The 25,400-nt window shown below is 43.9% G+C and overlaps 1 protein-coding gene across 1 annotated transcript in view; it reads left to right on the forward strand.

Annotated features, from left to right (window-relative positions):
* The first annotated feature begins 8,114 nt into the window (after positions 1-8,114).
* The window catches only part of ABAT (4-aminobutyrate aminotransferase), a 32,748-nt gene continuing 15,462 nt past the window's right edge, over positions 8,115-25,400 (forward strand). The window contains exons 1-4 of the mRNA XM_057406641.1: positions 8,115-8,237; positions 17,768-17,865; positions 18,581-18,610; positions 19,180-19,297. Coding sequence (XP_057262624.1) covers positions 8,168-8,237; positions 17,768-17,865; positions 18,581-18,610; positions 19,180-19,297 — 316 coding nt within the window. The 5' untranslated portion in view covers positions 8,115-8,167. The remainder of the gene's footprint in view (positions 8,238-17,767; positions 17,866-18,580; positions 18,611-19,179; positions 19,298-25,400) is intronic.

The raw sequence follows: 25,400 nt of genomic DNA on the forward strand, positions 1-25,400 counted from the left end.
TAACCCAGACTGTCTTCCCCAGCAAATTCTTCATATGCACCACGGGAACTTTGTCCCCCTCTACAATATGTAAAAGTTCTGACTGGGCTGGGCCGGCCCTGTTGGCAGATCCTCTGGTGTTGACCAACCAGGTGGCCTTTGGTAAATGTGTATCCCAATGCTTGAAAGTTCCCCCACCCATCGCTCTCAGTGTAGTTTTTAACAGCCCATTATACCGTTCAATTTTCCCAGAGGCTGGTGCATGGTATGGGATGTGATATACCCACTCAATGCCATGCTCTTTGGCCCAAATATCTATAAGGTTATTCCGGAAATGAGTCCCATTGTCTGACTCAATTCTCTCTGGGGTGCCGTGTCGCCACAAAATCTGTTTCTCAAGGCCCAGGATGGTGTTCCGGGCAGTGGCATGGGGCACAGCATATGTTTCCAGCCACCCGGTGGTTGCTTCCACCATGGTAAGCACATGGCGCTTGCCTTGGCGGGTTGGTGGCAGTGTGATATAGTCAATCTGCCAGGCCTCCCCATATTTATACTTCAACCATCGTCCTCCATACCAAAGAGGCTTTAACCACTTGGCTTGTTTAATTGCAGCACATGTTTCACACTCATGAATAACCTGGGCAATAGTGTCCATTGTTAAGTCCACCCCTCGGTCACGGGCCCATCTATATGTTGCATCTCTGCCCTGATGGCCTGAAGTGTCATGGGCCCACCGGGCCAAAAATAATTCACCTTTATGTTGCCAATCTAAGTCCATCTGAGCCACTTCAATCTTAGCCGCTTTATCCACTTGTTGGTTGTTCTGGTGTTCCTCAGTGGCCCGACTCTTGGGTACATGGGCATCTACATGACGTACCTTCACCACCAGGTTCTGCACCCTGGCAGCAACATCTTTCCACAGTGCAGCAGCCCAGATGGGTTTACCTCTGCGTTGCCAGTTGCTCTGCTTCCATTGCTTCAACCACCCCCACAGGGCATTTGCCACCATCCATGAGTCAGTATAGAGATAAAGTACTGGCCACTTTTCTCGTTCAGCAATGTCCAGGGCCAGATGGATGGCTTTCACCTCGGCAAACTGACTCGATTCACCCTCTCCTTCAGCAGTTTCTGCAACTTGTCGTCCAGGACTCCATACAGCTGCCTTCCATCTCCGATGCTTTCCCACAATACGGCAAGAGCCATCAGTAAACAAGGCATACTGCTTTTCACTTTCTGACAGTTTATTATATGGTGGGGCCTCTTCAGCGCGCACCACCTCCTCCTCTGGTGACATTCCGAAATCTTTGCCCTCTGGCCAGTCCATGATGACTTCCAGAATGCCTGGACGACTGGGATTTCCTATTCGAGTTCGTTGTGTAATTAGTGCAGCCCATTTACTCCATGTAGCATCAGTTGCATGATGTGTAGAGGAGACCCTGCCTTTGAACATCCATCCCAGCACGGGCAACCAGGGTGCCAGGAGGAGCTGTGCTTCAGTGCCAATCACTTCCGAAGCAGCTCGAACCCCTTCATAGGCTGCCAGTATCTCTTTCTCAGTTGGGGTATAGCTGGCCTCAGATCCTTTATATCCCCGACTCCAAAAGCCGAGGGGTCGACCTCGAGTCTCCCCTGGAGCTTTCTGCCAGAGGCTCCAGGTAGGACCGTTCTCCCCAGCTGCAGTGTACAGCACATTTTTTACATCTGGTCTGGTCCGGACTGGTCCAAGGGCTACTGCGTGAACTATCTCGCGTTTAATTTGCTCAAAGGCTTGTTGCTGCTCAGGGCCCCATTTAAAATCATTCTTCTTCTGGGTCAAATGATAGAGAGGGCTTACAATCGAACTGTAATTTGGGATGTGCATTCTCCAGAACCCCACTGCACCCAAGAAAGCTTACGTTTCTTTCTTATTAGTTGGTGGAGACATTGCTGTTATCTTGTTGATCACATCTGTGGGGATCTGTCTACGTCCATCTTGCCATTTTATTCCCCAAAATTGAATCTCCTGTGCAGGTCCCTTGACCTTACTCCGTTTTATGGCAAAACCAGCTTTCAGCAGGATTTGGATTATTTTCCTCCCTTTCTCAAAGACTTCTTCCGCTGTATCGCCCCACACGATAATGTCATCAATGTATTGCAGGTGTTCTGGAGCTTGCCCCTGTTCCAGTGCAGTCTGGATCAGTCCATGGCAAATGGCAGGGCTGTGTTTCCACCCCTGGGGCAGTCGGTTCCAAGTGAACTGGACACCCCTCCAAGTAAAAGCAAACTGTGGCCTGCACTCTGCTGCCAAAGGAATGGAGAAAAATGCATTGGCAATATCAGTCGTGGCATACCACTTGACTGCCTTTGACTCTAGTTCATACTGGAGTTCTAGCATGTCCGGTACGGCAGCACTCAATGGTGGTGTGACTTCATTCAGGCCACGATAGTCTACTGTTAGTCTCCATTCTCCATTAGACTTTCGCACTGGCCATATGGGGCTATTGAAGGGTGAGCGGGTCCTGCTGATCACCCCCTGACTCTCCAGTCTACGGATCAACTGATGGATGGGAATCAGGGAGTCTCGGTTGGTGCGATATTGCCGCCGGTGCACTGTTGTGGTCGCAATTGGCACTTGTTGTTCTTCAACTTTCAGCAACCCCACAGCAGAGGGATCTTCTGAGAGACCAGGCAAGGTGGACAGCTGCTCAATTTCCTCAGTCTCCAAAGCAGCAATACCAAAAGCCCACCGGTACCCTTTTGGGTCTTTGAAGTACCCTCTCTTGAGGTAGTCTATGCCGAGGATGCATGGAGCCTCTGGACCAGTCACAATAGGGTGCTTTTGCCATTCCCTCCCAGTCAGGCTGATTTCAGCCTCCAGCACAGTCAACTCTTGGGATCCTCCTGTTACTCCAGAAATATGGATGGGTTCCACCCCTTGACAGCTTGATGGCATCAGGGTACACTGTGCACCGGTATCTACTAGAGCCTTATACTTCTGTGGGACTGATGTGCCAGGCCATCTGATCCACACAGTCCAGTAAATCCGATTGTCCCCTACCTCCACCTGGCTGGAGGCAGGGCCCCTCTAATGGTCGTCACAGCATTGGACACTTAAGTCGTGTTGAAAGGGATTATTCTTCGTTATCACAGGAGCTGGAGTAAAATCAACTCTTCCACTCCATCTGGGAAACTGCTCACCAGAGACTGAAGCCGTAGCTCTCATGGGATGATCAGTCTTGGCCCTTGCTCCCCTCTTCAGTTCACTCACCCGTTCCTCCAAAGCTGAAGTAGGTTTTCCATCCCACTTTGTCATGTCTTCTCCGTGATCCAGCAGGTAAAACCATAGGGTACCCCGTGGCGTATACCTTCTGTATCTCCTCTCTTGAACAATAGGACGCCTTTTGTTAATAGCTGAGACGTGTGTTGGTACACGTGAGGAGCTGGATAAATCAGATACATCGTCCCTCAATTTGTCGAGGTCCTGGGACAGTTTTTTCACAGCTGAGATGATGGAAGGGGTGAGATTGTCTTCGAACTCTCAGAGTTTATGAACCATTTCATCCACTGTTAGTGGTACTATGTCATTCCAGGTCACTGTTGCCAATGAATGGGCATATGATGACGGTGCATTCCGTGTAAGTTTTCGCCACATGGGTTGTGTACATTCAACTTCATCTGGATCTATAGGTGTATCCCCGTTATTCGGCTTGATGTGATAGATCATCTCTACGATGGCTGATTCCCTCAGAGACTGGATGCCTTTGTCTGTAGTAGTCCACTTGGCCGAACGACTCGTAACATCGTCCTTGTACGGAAACCTTTCTTTCACAGCTGCCAAGAGCCTCCTCCAAAGGCTGAGGGACTTTTTCTCTCTTGCAATTGCTTTGTCAATTCCCCCTTCTCTAGCAAGTGATCCCAGCTGCTTGGCTTCTGTACCTTCTAGTTCGTGACCATCGGCCCCATTGTCCCAGCATCGGAGTAACCAGGTGATGATGTGCTCCCCTGGTTGACGGGTAAAATCTTTTCGCATATTCCGCAGCTCGGTTGAGGTCCGAGGTCGAGAAGTTACCTCTTCTTCTTCTTCTTCGTCATGTGATGATGACTCCTGATCAGATTCTGGGCCGGGTGGTGAATTCATTTGTTCTTCATCTCGCTTCACCCTTTTTGCCTCCTTTTTGCTTGTTCTCTTGCGTACAGGGGCAACTGATATTGGTACGAATTGGTCCTCTGGTTTGGCTGCAGTGATTATCACTGTGGTTTGAGTAGCGACTGTACTTGTTGCTGGGGGTGGTGTAGCTACTGTGCTTGGAGCTGGGGTAACCGCGCTGTCTGTTGCAATTGAAGTTTGAGCAGCTGCTGTACTTGCCGCTGGGGTAGCTGCGCAGTTCATTGCAGCCAAAGTTTGAGTAGCGACTGTCACTTTGCCCTCAAATCCGCCGACATTCTTTTCCTTTTGAAGGTGCTGGATAGTGTTGAACAAGGCCCTGTAAGCATAGGCTAAGCCCCAGCACGTTGCCGTGATTTGTCCATCTCTGGTATGGCCAGAATGACCACACACCTCATTTAAGTGTTTTACTAATTCTTCTGGATTTTGCAGTTGTTCGGTAGTGAAATTCCAAAATACTGGAGGGGCCCACTGACCTAGATACTTGCCCATACTATCCCACACACCCTGCCACTCATGGCTGTCCAGCCTCAGGGAAAATCTCTCGGTCCTCCTACATCGTCATTTGACCCCAGACAAGACCCAAACCTGAATCTGCTTAACTCTTGAAATCAGTAGTGGGCAAAACACACTCTGTATGCGTGTTAGCATGGTGATTCCCATCACCATCAGCAAACAAGTCTCAACAGCATTAAAAGGCCATTCAAAAAATTCAAAACTCTCAAATGTAAATGGTCTGGGGGGACAACTAGGAGGGTAAAAGGATGTCTCCTTCACAGGTTGAGCACCTGAGAAGGAGAAAAAGATGTGTAATTGCTAAGCACCTCCATCATATACCTCCCAAAGTATAAAGGTGGTGACCACACTGGGAACATAAGCCAGATCAGTTTCATGATCAATGATTCTATTGTATTACAAGTCATTACCATAAAGTACAATGGGATAAAAACCTTAGCCCAAGCCCCACACTTGAAAAACACTAATACAGCAAATACCGGATGGACTTAAGATATGATATACTGAAACTGTGAGATCAAGAGGAAAAACCTTGAAAGCCAATAAATCAGCATTGTGACGAGTGACTATCAATCCAATCAGATCTGTTCTTATCTCAACCCCTCGTGCCCCACGTTGGGCGCCAAAAAGAACTGTCGTGGTTTAAACCCAGTCAGGTAACTTGTTCACTCACTCCCAGTGAGTGGTGCCGAGCTGACAACAATCGAGGTCCGTGTCCGTCTCCCCCCCCCACACCGGGGCTCTCCCCTTCCCCGCTCCCGGAGGAACGGGGAGGAGGATCGAGAGAGTGCAACTCCTACGGGTTGAGACAAGAACAGTCCAGCAACAAATCACCACCGCTACTATCAGCTAAAACAATGATAAGGGAAAATAACAAGGGAAGAGAATACGATACCACCGGCCAAGAAAGCGAGTTCCACCCGGAAGCCCCTGTCCTTCCGGGTAACTCCCAGTTACCCCCCCACCCCGGGCATGACGTGCTGTGGTATGGAATACCTCCCCGGCTAGCCCGGGTCAGGGGCCCTGTCTCTGCTTCCTCACAGCTTCCCCTCCTCCCTGGCAGAGCATGAGCCTCACAGAGTCCTTGGTCAGGGTAAACATCACTTAGCAACAACCGAAAACATCGGCTTCACCAACACTGTTCTCAAGCTAGAAGTCAAAACACAGCACTGCACCAGTTAACACAAAGGAAAAACATGACTGCTACTGCTGAACCCAGGACAGTGGCTCACCTAGAGGAGGAAGAGTAGGGACTGCTGAAGGGAGACCTAGACTCTGGTGGGTACAACCATGTGGTGTGACTGGAAGGTATGTGTGACTTGTATGAGAAGAGGCATCTTATCACTGCGGGGAAGGTGGATTAGTCAGTTGGTACCAAACCACCCATGGGAGATAACTGAGGGGTTTAGAACAATGAAGCAAATCTTGGTGGGGTGTTTAGCCTTCTGATTGCACAAGTACAGACCAGATAAATAACCCTGAGCAGAGGACATCAGTCAAGGTGGTTAATCATTGTGAGAGGTGCTGCTGGGCTGATTCACCCTTTAACAGTGTTTTTCCACAGCAGGAGTCTCACTGACTTAGACCTGCACTTGTTCTTTGCTAGAGAATAGTCATGAGAAGAAATTTATGGTATTGGGGCATGCAAAAGTTAGCACAATGAAGAAAAGAGCCAAGAGTGAAAAAATGCTGAATGAATGAATGAATCTTGTCTTATAAATGAAGCTACTCTTTCTTGAAAAAAAAAAAAAAAACTAGTTCCCTGTGCACTTCTGACCCAAAACCTAACACAGCTCATCCAGCTTTTCCAGCATGCTCTCAAACATTGTGCAAGTGTTTGCTCACCATGGCAGATTTCAAAATACCTTGGATTTTAAATTGAGCTCAGAGCAAACCAAGTGAAACCAAATGCTGTGTCAACTGTCTGGGAAGCCACAGGGGAATTTCTTTGTACCTGAGTATTAACAGGTCCATGCATTCATAGATCTCCATAGGCAAGGAGGTTTTTGTTTTCCCAGTTTTGAAAAAGCTCAAGTGTGAAGGAAAATAAATGATATCTTGGTTAAAGACAATACAGTAATTAAGTTTCTGGTATATTACTGTTGGGTAAGAGGTGGTACTTACTGTGGTAGCAATAGATCAACTGCTTCCCTGCATTTAGTCATGATGATGCATATTTTATTGATGGCATTGATGTAAGCAGTAAGGTGTCATCTCTTTCTGCTGGAAGCTCAGTTCTGTTCTTGGAGCATATTTGTTAAATACAGTTCTTTCCAGGAGCCTTACAGGTAATAGCCACATTTCATTTGGCCTTGGCTGGTTGCTGCTGATGGCCTACACCTTCTGAGGGTAGAGGGACGGACATCCAGTGAGGTGAAAAATGCCAGCTCAGTCTTTGTACAGGCAAAGAAGATATCTAGTGCCCTACATACATGGGGTACCAAAGCTTCTAAGTGTAAAGTTTTAATTTAACCTGTATCCTTGGTAATAATTCAATGACCTGTTTTATCTATTTATGACTTCCAGCCAGGCTTTCTTCAGAGGTGATCCAGAGTGAAAAAGGAGTCATACTGCTATTCATGGTACCTGACTTTCCAAAGTCATTTATATTTAAGTAGCTGAGGCAGAATCACAAAACAGCTGAGGTTGGAAGGGACCTCTGGAGCTCATCTGGTCCAGCCTTCTGCTTGGGCAGCGTCACCTAAAGCAGGCTTCTCAGGACTATGTCCAGTTGGGTTTTGTGTATCTCCAAGCATGGTGACTCCATCCCCTATCTGGGTGACCTGTCTGGGGTTTTTCTATGTTTAGATGGAGCTTGCTGTGTTTTCGTTTGTGCCCTTTTCCTCTTATACAGTCACTGAACACCCCTGAGAGGACTCTGGCTCCTTTTTTACTCCCTCCTGTCAGGTATTTATTACACACTGATGGGATGCAACCTGATCCTTCTTCAGGCTGAACAATCCCAGCTCTCACAGGCTCTTCACAGAGATGTGGTTAATTGGTAGAACCTGTTATTTCAGGGGATTTACTGTCTTTTATTTCCTAATGCTTGCCCTGCTGTTTGGTTGGTTCTAGTATTTTTGTGTGAGATTTTTCTCATAAACTTTGGTTGAATAGAAGTAACAGATTGGCTTGAGAGACTGACTGGAAACACTGTTTTTAAAAGTTCAATATAGTCAGCATAGGTAAAGGAGAAAAGAAGAGCAAGGGGAAACAGGTAATAATCTTTACCGCTGGTCCCTGCTAAAGCTGGGAGATACAGATTTAGCCTAGAAGTCATTTGCTTCAACAAGACCTAGCATCAGACTTGGGGCTCAGTGCTGAGACTGCTCTGAACATTTGCATTAATCCATCAAAGCATGCTGTCAGTTTCTTTGGATTGAAATTAGTGAAAGGGGAAATTGAAATGAATGGCACAGGAATAGGGGCTGCATCTGTAGGGACACAAATAAGTGTTCGTTTTTCTTTTTTTCAGAGCATCAGCCAGAAAAAAATCTCTCAAGACTTGGTCTTTTGAGTAAAGAAAATATGGCGTCAATGTTGCTGAGTCGACAGCTGACCTGTTGCCTGCAGCAAAACTCCAGATTGCTTGTATTTGGTAAGTGGCTTTTTTGAACTATATTAGTTTGTATTTAGTAAGTACTCATTCATGCTAGTAGACAAAATTCCAGTTTGAACGTTGCTGAGATTAGTCTGGTAGTGTTGAGTCTTTAAGAATATGATGTTCTGCATCTTGGATAGTGATGCAGCTGTAGGCCAAAAGTGGCCCATAGAGGTGCTATGGCTTTGTTGTGCTTTTTTTTCAATTGTTATTCTGCAAGCAAAACGCAGTTCATAACTTGCACTGTAAACATGTTAACTGAAACAAAGCCCTTCAGCCCTTGGAACTCTTCTCTTACTTTCTGATGCTCCATGGTGCAGAGATAAAACGATCATCCATCAGAATCAGCTGGTTCTTGTCTTTGTGCTGTGTAGTGTGACCCTGCCCATCTTCCCTTGTGAGAGGGTTTGTGTGACTAATGTGAAGAGGTGGCCCTCACTGAGGATGAGTACTTCTCCCTACAGCTAGCTCTAGTGTGAAATAAACAGCTGCCACATGGCATCAAACTATTGTCTCATAAGTGTATGGCAGCAAGTTTTTGCTTGGCTTGGACTTCTAATTTAGCTTGTGTATGTGTACATTAAATCTGCGGTCTTTGTGAAATAGATATGAAAACTAAATTCTGTTGGCCTTTTTGGACAAAGCAGTGTAGAATCTGAGGTCTGGCTTCCATCCATTTCATGTGCTGTTGCACTGAATACAGTATGGCTGAATGGCTTTTTCTGTGACTGAGTAAATATTAATTCTTGTTCTCTCCTCCAGCCTTCGTCCAGTGCCATTGTGCTCCTTCTGCCACTGCCAGGCAAACAGAGAACCCTCCCATTTGCTCAAAAACTTAAACATGATTGATTTCCTTTTAAATAATACACTTTGGGGAGCAACTGACCTTTGGCTAAAGGACACAAAGCCTGGTCTGATAACTATTGGAAAAGTATTAGCTCAGTGTTTCAGTACAGAATGTGTTTCTATTTATGGGGGTGACGCCACTCATTGTGCTGTGCAAGAGTAGGGATAGTTTGGTCGATAGTGGTCTATGGAAAGTGCTTGCAGCAACCAGGCCTTGGTTAGTTGTCAGTCTTTTGAGCTAATTTGTTATCTCGGTATCATTACTGCTTCTGGTCCCTCCCCCTGTCTTTCACACTTCATGCTGCTTCCCAACCACAAGACAGATATATGCAAGATATGTGAAGTCACTGGAGGGCAGATGCACCAACTCACTCTTCCTTTCTCACCGTTGCAGTGGGGGGGTGTAGCTCTGCAGTGAGAAAGGAAAGCACCTCCAGGCTCTGTTAATGCATCCTTGCTTTCAGGAAACTTGTAAATGAAGAAGTCTGCTAAAATTTTGAAGTGAAGAATAGAGGGCCTTGGCTGCAATGTGTATCAGAGACCTGTGGCTTTTGGGACTGACTGCTCTGTGTTGTGTCCAGACATTAGAGAAGATGGACCAAGAGGAGAAGCCTGCACCAGAAGGATCTGTATCCTGGCAGTTTTTTAGCCTGCAACATTCCTGGCTGACATAATAGGCAGGAGGCTCTGATTCTTGTAGCAAAAATTGGAGTTCAGGGCCATTCTTGTAGTGAGCCCCAGCTAAGGGTGCCGTGCTGCTGGTCTCTGCTGGCTTTTGAGGAAGTGCTGAGGCTGACATCCAGGAGCTCTCTGCTCCAGGGTGCTTTCCTCTGAGGTATTTTTGAGCACTCAAGTTCAGAGCTTTGCAGACTGAAAGAGAGACCTGTACATTACTCCCACAAAAAACCCTGCGGTGCCATTTGGTTTGCTGATTTATTTTCTACGGGTACTGAAATAACAGGGTTTGCAAAGTGGGATGGAGGTGGAGAGGAGGAGAGGATAGATTGCCTCTTGGTAGAAGTCTTTATGTCTGTGGGCTGTCATGTTTCAGTTGTGCGTGTGCATTAAGCGCAATAATCCAGTTCAGCTTGAATCTCATAAATTTATTTACAGAAATTTTTTCACCTTTGATTATTTCTGATTTTTAAAGCAAATGTGGGAGTTAGCATTGTGCTGGCCCTGAGACTGAAATAAACTGGTTACTGACAAAAAAAGGGGCAAGTGGAATGGAAGGATGTTGGCAAGTTTGCATTCAGTTGTAAAACAGGTGGAAACAAAGGTAACTAAGCTTTATATTAATCAAAATAGTGTTAGGAACCTTTTCTCTAGCTGTACATGAGGGATATGTTTAATTAAGATAGATTTCAAGCCTTCAGTCTTCTCCGGAACATGGGCAAGAGATAAGCATCTGTTTGGAGAATCCTTTTTACTTAGCCATTGCTTATAGCGTTCTCATTATTAACACAGTGCTGGTCTGTGGCAAGCTAACTAGAAAGGGAAAATGTAAATCAGTTAAGTTGATCAAAATGCAAAAGCTAGGCAAAAATATGAAAGTACTATGCAACTTAAATCTTCCCCAAAATTGTGAAGCCTATGAGTATGTGGAGTCCTTACTCCTTTATTAAAAATAAGCCTTAGTCACATACGGTTTTACTTTCCTTAGGTATTTGATCTATACTTGATAGTTTGGCCTCAAAGATAAAGATCACTGGAATTTGAAGGGTGGCAGAAAAATGCCTGTAGGCTGAGTAGCTGCCTGATCTTTTCTGACAAAGACTCCTGTGTAGTGCTGTCAGTACAGGAACAGCCAGGCAAGCATTGGAGACACGACAACGTGCCTCCGTGTTACACTTTACCTGAACTGAGTTCTACTGTTGCTGTCAGCTCACTGTGCTGCAAGGTGAACACAACAGTCTGAATGTAAATACTTAACTCTGCTTTGTGCCACCTCTGGTTTTATCAGTCACGCCACTGTAATAGGAAAAGCTGTTCCATTCCATGCTTTGGAGGCAGGTGAAGATTCAGTTGTTTGTTAGCTGCTAGGGTAGTACATAATTACTTGGACAGGCTGGGACTCCAGAGATCTAAGTTCAGTTTCCTACTGATTACCCTAAGGGGTTGAATTGGTCTCTGAATCTCGTAACCATAAAGCATGCCAAAAGGTCAGTCTTCTGCCTTAAGTTAGCATCATTTTGCATTACTGCATGCCTGTGCCCTTCTAGGATGCTGTTCCTAAAGGCTCCCAGCAGTGTAGCTTCTGCAGCCTCCCCAGGCAATCTGCTGTATTGCTGAACTGACCTTCCCTTGAAAACTTTTTTCTAACATTTAGCCTAAATTCCCCTTCAAAACAGGGGGGAAAGAATTTGCCCTGCCCTCAAAGGACCTGGATGATGGAATGTTTGTTTTTTTTTTTCTTTGTAATAGCCTTTTATATATTTGCAACCTATTACCTTTCCCAAGACTTCATCTTTCTCAGTTTGTCCAAGTACTCTCTCAGTCTCTCCCCATCCCTGATGGGGGGAATATTCTTAATCTTTCTTATGGGAGTTTCCACTTCTGTACAGGCTGTTGGGTACTGGATTTTTTTCTTCGTCTCTGGAGAATCCTCTTCCAATAAAATCTCCAGTGTGGGAGTACTGAAACACAGACAATCTCATGAGGAAGAGCTTCTGATCATACAGCGAAGTACTCTGTAAATAGCAATCTCAGTTTTCACAATATTATGCAATAGTGATGTTCGTTTTCCTAAACATCTCTAGCTAGCCTGGCCTTTTGCCATTCCGTCTCAAGATCTGTTTGTAACAGATTCTACTTGCAACGCCTAAAAGAGGACTTGGGGGAAATCACAGCCCTCCTACTTCTGGCTGTCAGGGCCTCCACACTCTAGAAATTCTGTCTGGAAGGTGGTTTGATAGACTCCATGGAGTGGAAGTTGAAGGCATGCCAGGGAGATTGCTGTTCTGCACTTGCATAGGGCAGCCGTTCTATGGCACATGTAATGTGCCTCTTTGGGGACTGGAGAGCTTTCACTCCATGCTCTCTCACAGTAAAACACTTGCATTTTAGAGATCTGCTCTGCCAGCATTTATTTTCACCTGTCTTCTTTCCTTTTTTATCTTGCATTAGATCCTTCTCTTAATTACACTGACGTAATTTCAGTGCTTCCCCTGGAGTTTCTCCCAGGCAGTCCCCAGTTGCTGTACACTTGGGAACTGTTACAGGAGTGTTATTTGTGGTCAAACATACCAGAGGTTTAAGCACTTTCTTTCTAACCCTATGCTGAACTCGACTCTTGTTATCAGAGATCACTGCTTAGCACAGAGCCCTGTTAACAGTAGTGCTCTTTGTGACTACCAACATCATAAGATGCTAGGAGGGTGTACTTAAGCAATTATGTTCCTATAGCAATGTGGTACTTTGTTAAAAATTGTGTAGTGAGACACCTGGTGAGCAATGAGGGTAGCATAGAAAAGAGAAGAAGGAAAATGAGCTTTTCTGTCTGCCAGCAAATCATTACATCCTCTTAGATGAAAAGGAAGGATGTGATTATTTGCTGATGTTATGCAAGTGTTTAGGAAGATGATGTGTGTTGCACAGAGCTTTGAGAAGTCTGCAAGATGCAAGGAAAATAGAATTTAACTTATTGTACCCACTGTCTTTAAATGAGATGGCTAGAAAACTCTGCAAATCACTCAGCTGATATGCTCTCTGATGTTTGGGTTCATTAATAGCACATACTTCGGGGTTTTGACTTTTGCCATGATATGAAAAAACAGCTTTGTTTACCAGGGAAAAGAGGATGCTGTTCTCAGTCATATTAGTTAAATGTAATTTAAGAGCTTTCCTACTGCTGCTTCAGATGGACGCTGCTATAGCCCATTACCTCTACACACTTTTAAGGTGAGAGCTGAGGTCATGCTGTTTGGTCCTGCTCTTCAGTTAAGCTCATACAACACAAGAAACTTTTCCTGTTGCAGTTTGATCATAGACCCTCAGTAGAAAGTCACTGACTTGGTCCATTAGCTCAAGAGCGTATCTTTAAACATCTAGGTACTGATTTACATACAAGTTATAGTGTAATATGTACTTAAGCATATTAACATAAAATTATATTGGTTTAAAAAATAATAATCTGTGAGGCTGTTTAGGCCATCAATACATTTCTGTTGAGCTTCCATCTCTTCTTTTTAAGAAAAAACATTTCTTTTAAACTAAGGAAGTCAGACACTCATCAGACTGAAAGTACCTTGCTTGGATGTACTGAGAATCTCAGGTTTTGTGTGTCTCATCTCTGCAGTCTTTTGGAGAAGCAAAGTGCAGTGTTCAAACCAAGACCTGACATGCAAACGTCTAAACTCATCTAAGTATGAAATTGGAGTAGCCTGAGTTACAGGGTGACTTCAGTGCTCTCTTGCAGGATCAGTTGATATAAAAAGTTAAACAGGAATAACTTGGGCTAAGTTGTGAAGTACAGTGAGTACCTTCAAGAGAGAAATGCCAGCTGAGCAGAGCACACTGCAGTTTACTAGGGGACAGAATACTACAGTGAGTGATCCAATTTACTTGCATTTACTTGTCTCATTAGGAGAACTAAATACTGACACTTGGTGTGAGGGGAAGCAAGAGAGACTGTCTCTGGGTTGAAATCCTCCTTCAAGCAAAACAAAGCAGGTATTGATGTGGTCAGTGGTCACACAGTGTCCAAGTGCATGGAAAAGCCTTGGCAGGAGAGTGAGCCACCTCCCAGAGCTGTGCTGTGTGTGCGGGGCCGCGGGGCCTGGGAGCGAGAGGCAGCACCCATGTACCCCGCCATTACTCAGGGCCTGGAGGACAAAGCATGGCACAGTGTTCAGAGCAAGAAATGCCAAAAAGCCGGTGAGCCTTCGTGCAGGGGGTGGCCAGACTGTCTTTCACCAGGGTTCTGGCATCAGTGCCTGTTGAGAGCAGTCTGAGCTCCAAGTTTTGCCTGTAGAATAAGGACGGCCTGTGAGACCCTGATGAACCGTGCCTCTGAAGGCAGTGCTGTGGCAGTACCTCGCTGAACTCTGCAGCATCAAGATGAGTGGAAGCCTTAGCTAATAAAAACTGCTCTGCTTCCTTTTGTCTCATTGTCAGGAGCGTTTGGACAGGTCTCTGAGCCCTGAGGTAGCATGAGGCTTTAGAAGTCATCTATCCACGATGTGGCAGTAAGACAGCTTGTTTTCTTGCTGTTACAATGCTCTTTTAGGAGAGCTATTTACATGTGAGTACCAGAGGCTTGCACAGCCCATGAGTGCCAATGCGAGTCACTCAAGAGGCTGAGCTCTTTGCTGGAGCTGGCTGTTTATACTGTCATGAAGATTTCCAATCAGAATCCTGATTTACTTGAGGAAGAGTAGGAGAAACAAAAAAAAACAGAGCTAAAAGGGGGAAGCAGGGGAACCACAGTTTTGTATTCTTAAAATTTGGGTTGTTTTGTTTATTCTTAACCAACCCTGTGAACAACTATGCCAGTGGGATGTGTAGTGAAGTGGCCTATTTGGAATGAGTCTGTTGACCTTGCTAGAAACTGTGTGAGCTTGTGCCATTTATGTTATACTCTTACAGGGAGAAGAGCTTCATTAAAAAATAAAAAGTTTGAGGATTAAGTCCACTTTGGTTTTAGTTTTTGCTATCAGAAATTTTGCTTGTATGTTGACGGTTTTGTTCTATCCTGTATTCTTCATCCTCTACCTAAGGGGAAGAAAAAAACCCAAACCTTTTCAAAGTCCTTTGATCTGGTAACACAGGCATTTTCGATATATTTATGTAAGTTTCAAATTCAAACCATAGTGTTTGCCTGAGCTAGGATGTGGAACAACTCTGTGGCAAGTGTAAGAATCAGTAAATCAGCAGAGCTGCCATAATACTGGTATTAATAAAATGAGATGCTCTGTGGGCTCCTGAAAACAAGTATATAGAATCAAATTTGTATCACTGAATCAGCCTAGAAGTCACTTGCAACACCTGATGGCGTGCAGCATGCTTTTTAGGAGATAACAAGAGAATGAAGGGAAACCTGTCACTTGTGTTGCTCCATTTTTTAGATTGCTCTGCTTTGCAGAAAATAATTGTGGTTTGGATAAGCTGCTCCTGAAGCGGTTTAAAAAAATACGGTCTCACAAATTGACCAACACTACTGATTTGATGAAAATGATCAACTCTTCTTCAGGGAAGACCTGTATGTTTTAGTTTCACTTGACCAGTCTTTGTGTATGAAAACCTGTCTGTTGGTAGAATTAGTGCAACACTCCACAGCAAAATACTGTTTGGTTTTAATCGTTTATGTGTGCCCTCAGTAAATATCTAGTTCAACAGACCTATGCAAAAGAGGCATAAACAGTAGCAACAAGGTGATGATAATGATCTGCAAAGCAGGCTGGCTGGTTTTGGTCTTTGGTACACAGCCTGACTAATGAAAGTATGGTTTAACAGCGCACTCTTCTTGACACGTGATGTTAAACAAGTTAAGACAGCAGTAGAATACTCTCCAAATTAATTCCCTGTTGTGCAGCTCAGTAAGTATGGGTGGTTTTGTAGGGGAGACTGTGCCTTTTGCAATACCCACAATGGAATTTTCTTAGAGGAATAATTAAATCTGTGTTAAATTCAGAATCCTCACCTGTTAAAATACTTCACAGATTGTCCTTTAGGGAAGTGGAAGAGGGAAGATGTCATTTACACCTCACATGTGATGGCCAGGAAGTCTTTCAGTGTTGACCTCAGGTCTAGAGCCTGGCAGTCAGGCACCTTGAATACTTGCAGGAGTACCTTGATTGTTAGCTGGAGAGGAAACCTTTAATTGCTGTCCCAACAAGTGTAGTTTTATGAGGACTCAGAAAGACTAAGGCAGGCAGTATGCCTGTCAGCTGCTGCTCTGGGTGGGAGAACCCTGGGAGATGAAGAGGGGACACGGTGGCACAGGGTCTCTATCATTCCTGTTACTGCTAAGTTCCAAAATGCCCAATATATAATTTGTGCATCTCTTGGTGCTTTCTCCTTTATCATCTCAACTAGCACCCAGAGCCTCGGGGGAGGGAGAGAAGAGGACACACAAGGAGAAACATTTATCACTGTTTTGCTGTGATCTCCATCAGGGAGGAGCAGGGTGCACAAAAGGCTTAGTTTGGTCTCTTTTCCCCTTTTAGACTTCATGGTGTGTCTACTAAATCTGCAGCTTTATTGGCTATGAATTGCGTGGCTTTCGATCTTTTATATGCAGTTGCTTTTTTTCCAGTGGAGCAGTTGTCATGTGGTCTCCAATTTACATGAACACTAAACAGAATGGCACCAAAATGAAGTGGTGTTGCTGTAATGAAATCTATTAATAGCTTTGCAGAGAGGCACTGACACATCTCAGGGCTTAGAATTAAAGCTGAGAATAATCATCTTTGCAGACAAAATTTCCCCAAAATGAGCAGTGAGTTTAAGTGCTCAGCTAGAGAGGATCCCAAAGGGCAGTAATTTTTTAGATAGTTTCTCAAAATTAAGCTTGACTGAGACATCTGAGCATGGGCTGACAAACTGAGGCAAGCCATTTGGGCTATCTAAACCGCACCAACTTAAAAATGCCTATCACAGACTAAAGTTATGCCCTTATCTTTCAAGTATTATTCTGGTCCAAGTGTAATTCCCCTAAATTAAGCATATGACGGTTAATTTGTTGTTGACATTGTCCTGGGTAGAGGTTTGCAAGTGCTCCCTGACAAAAATGCAATTGTTAAGAGCGTTAGTTCAGTTCAACACTTAACCACAGGATTCGGAGCAAGCTCATGGTCTCTTACTGGTCACCTTGGTAGAGCTCTTGAGTCTACTTCCTTTGTTGCAAATGTACAATTCCCATATTATCCTGTACTCCCTTTAATGGAATATGTACATATTTGGAATATATGCTCACCAGAACTGTCTCTGTCATATGAAGCATGCCGAAACCCTGGATTTTGAAAGTTACTTCAGAAATGGAATCAGAGCCTGTTACTGATGAAGCATAGGGGATTTTTGCCATTTTGTTTCATTAAGATGTCAAGTTTATTATGATTCCACAATTACACATGTGGATAAAGAACAGCAAGGTCAGAGGCAGAATAAGAGGAAAAACTATACTATTTCTGACCCAGATTTCAGGGCTGTACTGCAAGATGGTGCATTCATGTGAGATTTTGAATTTATTTTAAACATAGCCATTTACCTTTCTGAGACAAATCTTTCCCAGATGGTTTTCTTTGAGCTATTTCAGAACATCGCAAGGGTTTTTACCTGTGGACTCCAGCAGGCTTTTTGGTTATTACTGAATGAATTATTAGTGAATGAAGCCAACTCTGCACAGGAGTGGGGAATTTATGGCAAAGGTGTAATGGACAGACCCAACAACAGAGATGGAAAGAGATGTGCCCTAAGTGCCCATGTCCTTTACAGCAGGATTTGTCTCTGTTTCTCTAGAGTTGCCTTGTCAATTCACTTGGGGTCTTTATTTATTTTAAAGCCGCCTCCCTTGTATTAGTTTTATTTTAACACTTGTCAAAGATACTTAGTTCACTTCATACAGTACAATGTAATGGGTCTCATCTGTCAAGTGTTCTCAGTCTGGTAAGGTATGGATATTTATTCTGAGAGGAGAGCACAGAAAATACGGTCTGTACTCAGGTTCTCATTATTTCTTACAGGACACAGATATATCAGTCAAGCTGCAGCTAAAATTGATGTGGATTTTGATTATGATGGACCTCTAATGAAGACAGAAGTTCCTGGACCACGATCTAGAGTAAGTTACCAAAGCACAGTAGATTGGATTTTGTGGGGTTTGCTTTTTCTTTTTTCATTTTCTTTAGCTGTGTTTAACTTTTTAGAAAATAAATTAAATTCCAACCCTTAAATCTGATATGAATAAACATCAGTTCACAACAGTCTGCGGCCACTTCTATGAAGATGCTGAGAGTGAAAAGCTCATGAATGAAATGCCCTCTCTCTGAGAGAGAGATCTGAATCACAACTGCCAACTTCCTGTATGAAGTAATTGAAAGCAAAAGAGCATCAGTTTGATGAAACACCTCGTGAGGCTTGATCACCTGTGCTGCTGCTGAAACAGAAACTCAGCTGGCTTTATATGATATGAAATAATGTTTTGGTTTTGAAATGAAGAGAGTTCCAATTTGTAGGACTCTGGCTTCTCTTATTTTCTGATTTCTCTCTTGTTTTCAGTTATCAATATAGAAGAGGCAGCTTTCTCTCTGGGGAGATTTACAATTAAACTGTGTTTGCAGCCCCTGTAGCTTTGCATGCCACAGTTCATAGTTTTGATTGTAATATTTGCAAGCTGTACTGTGGAAGTCCATGTGGCAAGTAGAGTTGCTAGGTAAGCACACAGGGCTGCAAGTTTTGCATATGATTGATGTGATCAGAAAAAAGAAGCATACATTCTGCTTCAGTATGTGGTAATTACATACTTGAGACTCTTTTGTTTGCTTGTTTTTTTACAGGAATTAATGAAGCAGCTGAGTGGCATTCAGGTAACTTGTCAAGTTTTCTGAGTTTTGGGGGTATTAATACTGTGATTTTGGAACTTGTTTTGAAATCCTGTTGTGTATGTTTAATTCCATGCCAAAAAAAAAGGTAAAACACTTGACTCTGAGTTTCCACACTGAATGAATGAATAAAAATCTTTTTTTATCTGAATAAAATCTTTTTTAGTATATTTCGAATACTGCAGTTATTTAGCTGGGAGCAGTGATTTTTCTTTAAACACTATACATGCCTTTTAAGTTGGTATGAAGTGGCCAATGAAAATATAGGTACATTTGGGCCTGAGCTTAAAAGTATGTCAGCCTATGTGGGTATTGCCTTGCCAAGATGAGCAGCTCCTTAAAGCCTGTGCTTTATTTCTGTAGGAGTGCATACTTGCCCTTTTAACAGTCCCTCTTTATAAAAAGAGCTCTACAGTTAATTCCTATGCAATTAATATAATGTGCCTTTGTATCTTATTGTTAGATATTATCAGATTTTGCTGTAGAGCCATTAGTTGAACCTACCTACACACTACTACATTTTAAAGCATTAATTGTTTGTTTTCTCCTTTCAGAATGCGGATGCTGTACATTTTTTTTGCAACTATGAAGAGAGCCGAGGCAACTACCTTGTAGATGTAGATGGCAATCGCATGCTCGATCTCTACTCTCAGATTTCATCCATCCCAATAGGTAGGAGGCAGTTGTACCAAAGCTTCTTGCTTTGTCCTCAAGTTGTCATTTTCTTATCTATCTTGGCCACTACCAGGGAAGACGGTTGGATAGAAAAACAAAGCAGACGTAAGGTATGCCTTATTGCAGTCAGGGTACACCTCAATGCTGTGTATTACGTGTGGTGTTTTTGAACAGCTAAAGAAACTACAAATTGAATACTGACAGTACTGAATACTGAATACTCACTGGAAGTACATAGTGGTATGTGGAAGGTGCTCTAGTATTAATCTTAACTTGAATATGCAAGTTCCATGGTTTAGGTGGTCTTTGTTTGCTTGGATTTGTTACTTTGTGATTCTGTAACAGTATGTTACTGTTTTAAACGTTAACAAACATGACTTGAACATTTTAACAATAAATTATATGCTTTAGTTAACACTTCTATCTCGAAAGAACTGAAAAAAAGGAGTTTTCCATACGGACTCCAATAGGATGAAAAAAGACCAAACACTGAACTGTGGTGCTGGATGGAAGCAAATGCAGGCCAGCCGGGCTGAGGAACCAAGCAATGGGGTGTATCAACTACTTGGGAAAGTCAGCTAATTTTACGTTTTCATGAAGCGTTTCAAGAAGGAAAAGCAGCAAGGCAGAGATGTAGGCTCCAACTGCAAGGTATACAGGTTTCAGTAGGTGTTCAGTTTGTTCCTTGTCCATGGTTCCTATCAGTTGCTTAAAAATATATTTCTGCAAAAGCAGAAAGAGCAGGAGTGCTGGGGTAATTTAAAAGGTAGATGTTGTGCTATATATAGAAACTGTGATGACTCAAAATCATCCCTACAGGCCTCCCTTATTGGGAAACAGAATTCAGTGCTGTTCAGGTCATTACCAAAATTCTGTTACCGAAGACCTTGTGGGTCTTATGGCAGTGAGTTTGTAGTTATCCCAGTCTCCTTTGCAGACAGTTAGTATTGTTGCTCTCGTGCAGCACCTCAGTAAATGTGTAATTATTCCAGAGCTCTTAAATTTTTGCAGCTTATTTTCATTAACAGAAGTTCTAGATAATTTTTATCTTTTAACTAGATGCTGCACTGAGTTAACTTCTTTGTCACTGCTGATGTAGAAACAGGAGTGAAACAAAGAAGCACAATGCTTGTGTGCCAATGATCATCTAACTTGAGTCGGATTGGACAATAGGGGTCTAGGAAAGGAAGTGCATTTAATGTTCAAGACCTCCCGTTCTTCACACAAGAAATGCTGATTTGAGAAACTAGTGCATGGTCATGCAGTTGAAAGAAAGTAATAGAGGAGCCAACAAGGAGAGGTGCCATGCTTGACCTCGTGCTCACCAACAGGGAAGGGCATGTTGGAAATGTGATGCTCCAGGGCAGCCTTGGATGCAGTGATCATGAGACGGTCGAATTCAAGATCCTCAGGACAGTGAGAAGAGCATGTAGCAAGCTCACTGCCCTGGACTTCAAAAGAGTAGACTTTGGCCTCTTCAGGAATCTGCTTAGTAAGGTTCTATGGGATACAGCCCTAGAGGGCAGGGGGGCCCAAGACTGTTGGTTGATATTCAAGGATCACCTGCTATAGGCTCAGGAGTGTTGCATCCCAACTAGAAGGAAGTGCAGCAGGAGGGTCAGGAGACCTCCTTGGATGGATAAGGAGCTGCTGAGGAAAATTCAAATGAAAAAAGAGGCTTATAAAAGGTGGAAGCAAGGATAGGCGGCCTGGGAAGAGTATAGGGATGTTGCCTGGGAAGCTAGGGACCAGGTTAGGAAAGCTAAGGCCCAGTTAGAATTAAACTTGGCTAGGAATGTTAATGATAACAGGAAGGGATTCTATAGGTACATAGCGAATAAAAAAAAGACTAGGGACAACATAGGCCCCTTCTGGAAGCTCTTGGGAGAACTGGCTACCCTGGGTTTGGAGAAGGCTGAGGTTCTGAATGACTTCTTTGCCTTGGTCTTCACTGACAAAGGCTCTGACTACACCACCCAGGTCTTGGAAGGTAGAGCAGGGACTGTGAGAATGAAGACCTTGGGCCCACTGTAGGAGAGGATCTGGTTCGAGACCATCTAAAAAACCTGAACGTGCACAAGTCCATGGGTCCTGATGAGATCCATCCGTGGGTCCTGAAGGAGCTGGTGAATGAAGTTGCTAAGCCGCTGGCCATCATATTTGAAAAATCATGGCAGTCAGGTGAAGTTCCCGATGACTGGAAAAAGGGAAATATAATCCCCATTTTCAAGAAGGGAAAAATGGATGACCCAGGGAATTACGGCCCAGTCAGTCTCACCTCTGTGCCTGGCAAAATCTTGGAGCAGATTCTCCTGGAAGGCATGCTAAGGCACATGAAAATCAACAAGGTGCTTGGTGACAGCCAGCATGGCTTCACTAAGGGGAAATCCTGCCTGACCAATTTGGTGGCTTTCTATGATGGGGCTACAGAACTGATGGACAGGGGTAGAGCAGTTGATGTCATCTGCCTGGACTTGTGCAAAGCGTTCGACACTGTCCCACACAACATCCTTGTCTCTAAATTGGAGAGACATCAATTTGATGGATGGACCACTCGGTGGATAAAGAACTGGCTGGATGGCCGCACACAAAGAGTTGTGGTCAATGGCTCAATGTCCAGCTGGAGACCAGTAATGAGTGGCGTCCCTCAGGGATCGGTGTTGGGACCGGTCTTGTTCAACATCTTTGTTGGTGACATGGACAGTGGGATTGAGTGCGCCCTCAGCAAGTTTGCTGATGACAGCAAGCTGTGTGGTTCAGTTGATATGCTGGAGGGAAGAAATGCCATCCAGAGGGACCTTGACACGCTTGTGAGGTGGGCTGATGCCAACCTCATGAAGTTTAACCATGCCAAGTGCAAGGTCCTACACCTGGGTTGAAGCAATACCAGGCACAGCTACAGGTTGGGCAGAGAAGAGATTCAGAGCAGCCCTGTGGAGAAGGACTTGGGGGTGTTGGTCAATGAGAAAATGCACATGAGCTGGCTTCAGTGTGTGCTTGCAGCCCAGAAAGCCAACCGTATTCTGGGCTGCACCAAAAGGAGCGTGACTAGCAGGCCGAAGGAGGCGATCCTGCCCCTCTACTCTGCTCTCGTGAGACCTCTCTTGGAGTATTGTGTGCAGTTCTGGTGTCCTCAACATAGGAAGGGCACGGAACTGTTGGAACAAGTCCAGAGGAGGCCACAAGGATGATCAGGGGACTGGAGCACCTCCCCTATGAAGACAGGCTGAGAAAGTTGGGGCTGTTCAGCCTGGAGAAGAGAAGGCTGCGTGGAGACCTCATAGCAGCCTTCCAGTATCTGAAGGGGGCTTATAGGGATGATGGGGAGGGACTCTTCATTAGGGACTGTAGTGATAGGATAAGGGGTAATGGGTTCAAACTTAAACAGGGGCAGTTTAGATTGGATAGAAGGAAGAAGTTCTTTACTGTGAGGGTGGTGAGGCACTGGAATGGGTTACCCAGGGAGGTTGTGAATGTTCCATCCCTGGTGGTGTTCAAGGCCCGGTTGGACAAGGCCTTGGGTGATTTGGTTTAGTGTGAGGTGTCCCTGCCCATGGCAGGGGGGTTGGAACTAGATGATCTTAAGATCCTTTCCAACCCTAACTATTCTATGATTCTATGAATGTCCGTGCATACTCCAAAAGAATGAAATGAAGGTTGTTCATGTGGTGCACTGAGCCTTTCTGACTTTCTAATGCCTGATGGTGCAAGCACACCTCTTTTAATACAGTTTTTGTGTATAAAACGTTTAAGTTTTAGGTGGAAATATTTTCTTAACAGGCAGAAATGGGCAGGGGCTTCTGCAGTTTACTTTTTCTGGTTGAATGAAACTGGTGACGTAGATGTAAGACTCCAGTACCTGTAACTGATAAGCCATCTGTATCAGCTAAGCCGTCTAGTTCCTCCCTCATCTGTGGCAATTTGCTTGTGAGAATAAACTGTGGGTTTTTTTTGTCCTAGAGGACATGTTCCTCAGTCACAAGGGGACTATAGTGCACTTCTTCATATACCTTTTCAGATAATGGCTGTGATACCCTTTATAGCAACAAAGGGTAAATGGAAATGGAATATTTACAGGCTGACCTAAATCTAATTGACCACATGGCATTCGTTTGGTTTTTTTTAAGTTGCACTGAATGACAAGACTGACTATCTGAAGCTGCAGAGGTTACTAATAACATCCCTCTTGGTGACAGCATTAGGTTCTAGACTGGGACACCAAAACAAGATCACAATGTGCTTGCGAGTCATCTGTGCTTATCTCTCTGCAAGTAAATCCAATAAAACCTTTTATGAATCTGTCAAGATGCCCTGAGATTTAATAATGGTCTGCCACCTCAATGTATTTATCAGCAGAGCTTGAGAGATAATAAGTGCCTGTGTGGTGAGATAAGAATTAAAGTAAAAAAAACCTCCAGGCAAAGATGTTCTGGGCTGTTTCTTGCTGAAAACCAAAAATTAAAACCATTTTTTATCATGGTTTTTGGAAAGCTGTGGTACAATATACTCCTTTAAATCTGTATCTAGTCTGTCTGGAGTTAGAAACACCGTGGAGCTAAATACAAGTGGAGATTCTATCAGCATGTGTACTGGCAACCATCCTGAAATGTTAAATGAAACACAGGTTTCAGTGCTGGGAAGGCCTGTTGTGTTTGGGGTTATGCAGAGGTGTAGTTGGATATTATTGACAGCAGCCTGCTGCTTGGATCAAATGGATTCTTTGGGCTTTCTCCGTCTCATTGTTTTAGCAGCCTCCAGTTTTTTTCTCGTGTAAAGAGGCACATTCATGAGCCTGAGGACATGTACTTTCCTGTCACATTGATCTAGACACACACCAAGAGTGATGAAGCAGGTGTCCTCTTAAGAGCCAGCCCTGTCACTTCTGGAAGGAGTGTATATGAGAGTGGATTCCTAAAGCTACAAACCCTCACATTGGTTATCGCAGTGAAGCATGCTACTGTTTGACATCTCAGCCTAGAGCTTCCTGAATTTGTCTGCCACAGTTGTGTAATAGTTATTGAACCGCTTAGTTTTTCCTGGTGTTACTTTATGACTGTTAACCCATGTACCAGCTCAGCATCTTTTAGAAACAGCTGGGCTCTAAGGATTCTCTCTTCTCCTTCTGGGGCCTGTTTGGGGATCCATCAGCTGAATAGGGAATGTTAGGAGGACCGCTGGGCCTGAAATGAAGAGAATGGAAAACACACCTCGTGTGGGTGGGAAGGGGTAAGTTACGGGTAATAGAAGCCTTGAATTTGTGTTACTTAAGAGAAGATACAAACATCTCTGCATTATTCATGCATCTTGACAGCAGCAGCAGTGTTACATGTCTTTACCAGCAATAGCAGAGTTAATGGTTAAGCTCCTGAGTAGTGGTAGCTATTTATAACAAAGTTCTGTGAGTTTAGTTTGGAGACTTCTAAAATACCGAGTATACTCTCAAAGGTGCTTTCAGCAGTAGCACAGCTATAGCTCACAGTGACACAGCTTCCAGCCTAGCAACAGCTCTTCCCATGACAGCAGGTGCAATGCAGATTTAGTTGTCTGTGTCACAAATAACTGCTCGGATTCTCTTGATAATAATTTCAACAGATTCTTTGCAGCATGACATGCAGCTAAAACAATCTGTGCATTTCCTTGTTTTGAACTAAAATACTCAAAACAGAATTTATAATTGATTTGTTAATGCAGTAGCCTAAAGCTCCATTGCTCAGCCAGGATAATCAGGGCTGTTGTCATTCAGCTGCACTGGCTTGATAAGCTTTTGTGATAAAATTAGAGCGGGCTGACTTCTTGAGCAGTAGGGAAGATGAAGTTTCCAACTGTTTCTAAAAGGCTATATAAAAGATGATGTTAATCTCTGGATTTGGCACTTCATACATTAGAAATCAGGCTTCAAATGAAATTTTTTGGGCTCCTTTGTTGTTTTTTTTTTTTGTATCAGATAGGTTGGTTTACCGGTAAGCAAGCAAGTCGCATCAGTCCTTCTTGTGTTAGATCCAAAGCATCCTTAGTATCTTGGTGTTTCTGGATAAAAAGGACACATTGTTGCATCTTTTCCCAAGTAAGGAAAACTAGAAGGAACAAAAAACTGGTCATG

The sequence above is a fragment of the Pezoporus wallicus genome, unplaced genomic scaffold (assembly GCF_028554395.1).
Source record: "Pezoporus wallicus isolate ANWC-B61680 ecotype Strahan unplaced genomic scaffold, APGP_CSIRO_Pwel_v1 contig_6155, whole genome shotgun sequence".
In the NCBI taxonomy this organism is placed as follows: Eukaryota; Metazoa; Chordata; class Aves; order Psittaciformes; family Psittacidae; genus Pezoporus; species Pezoporus wallicus.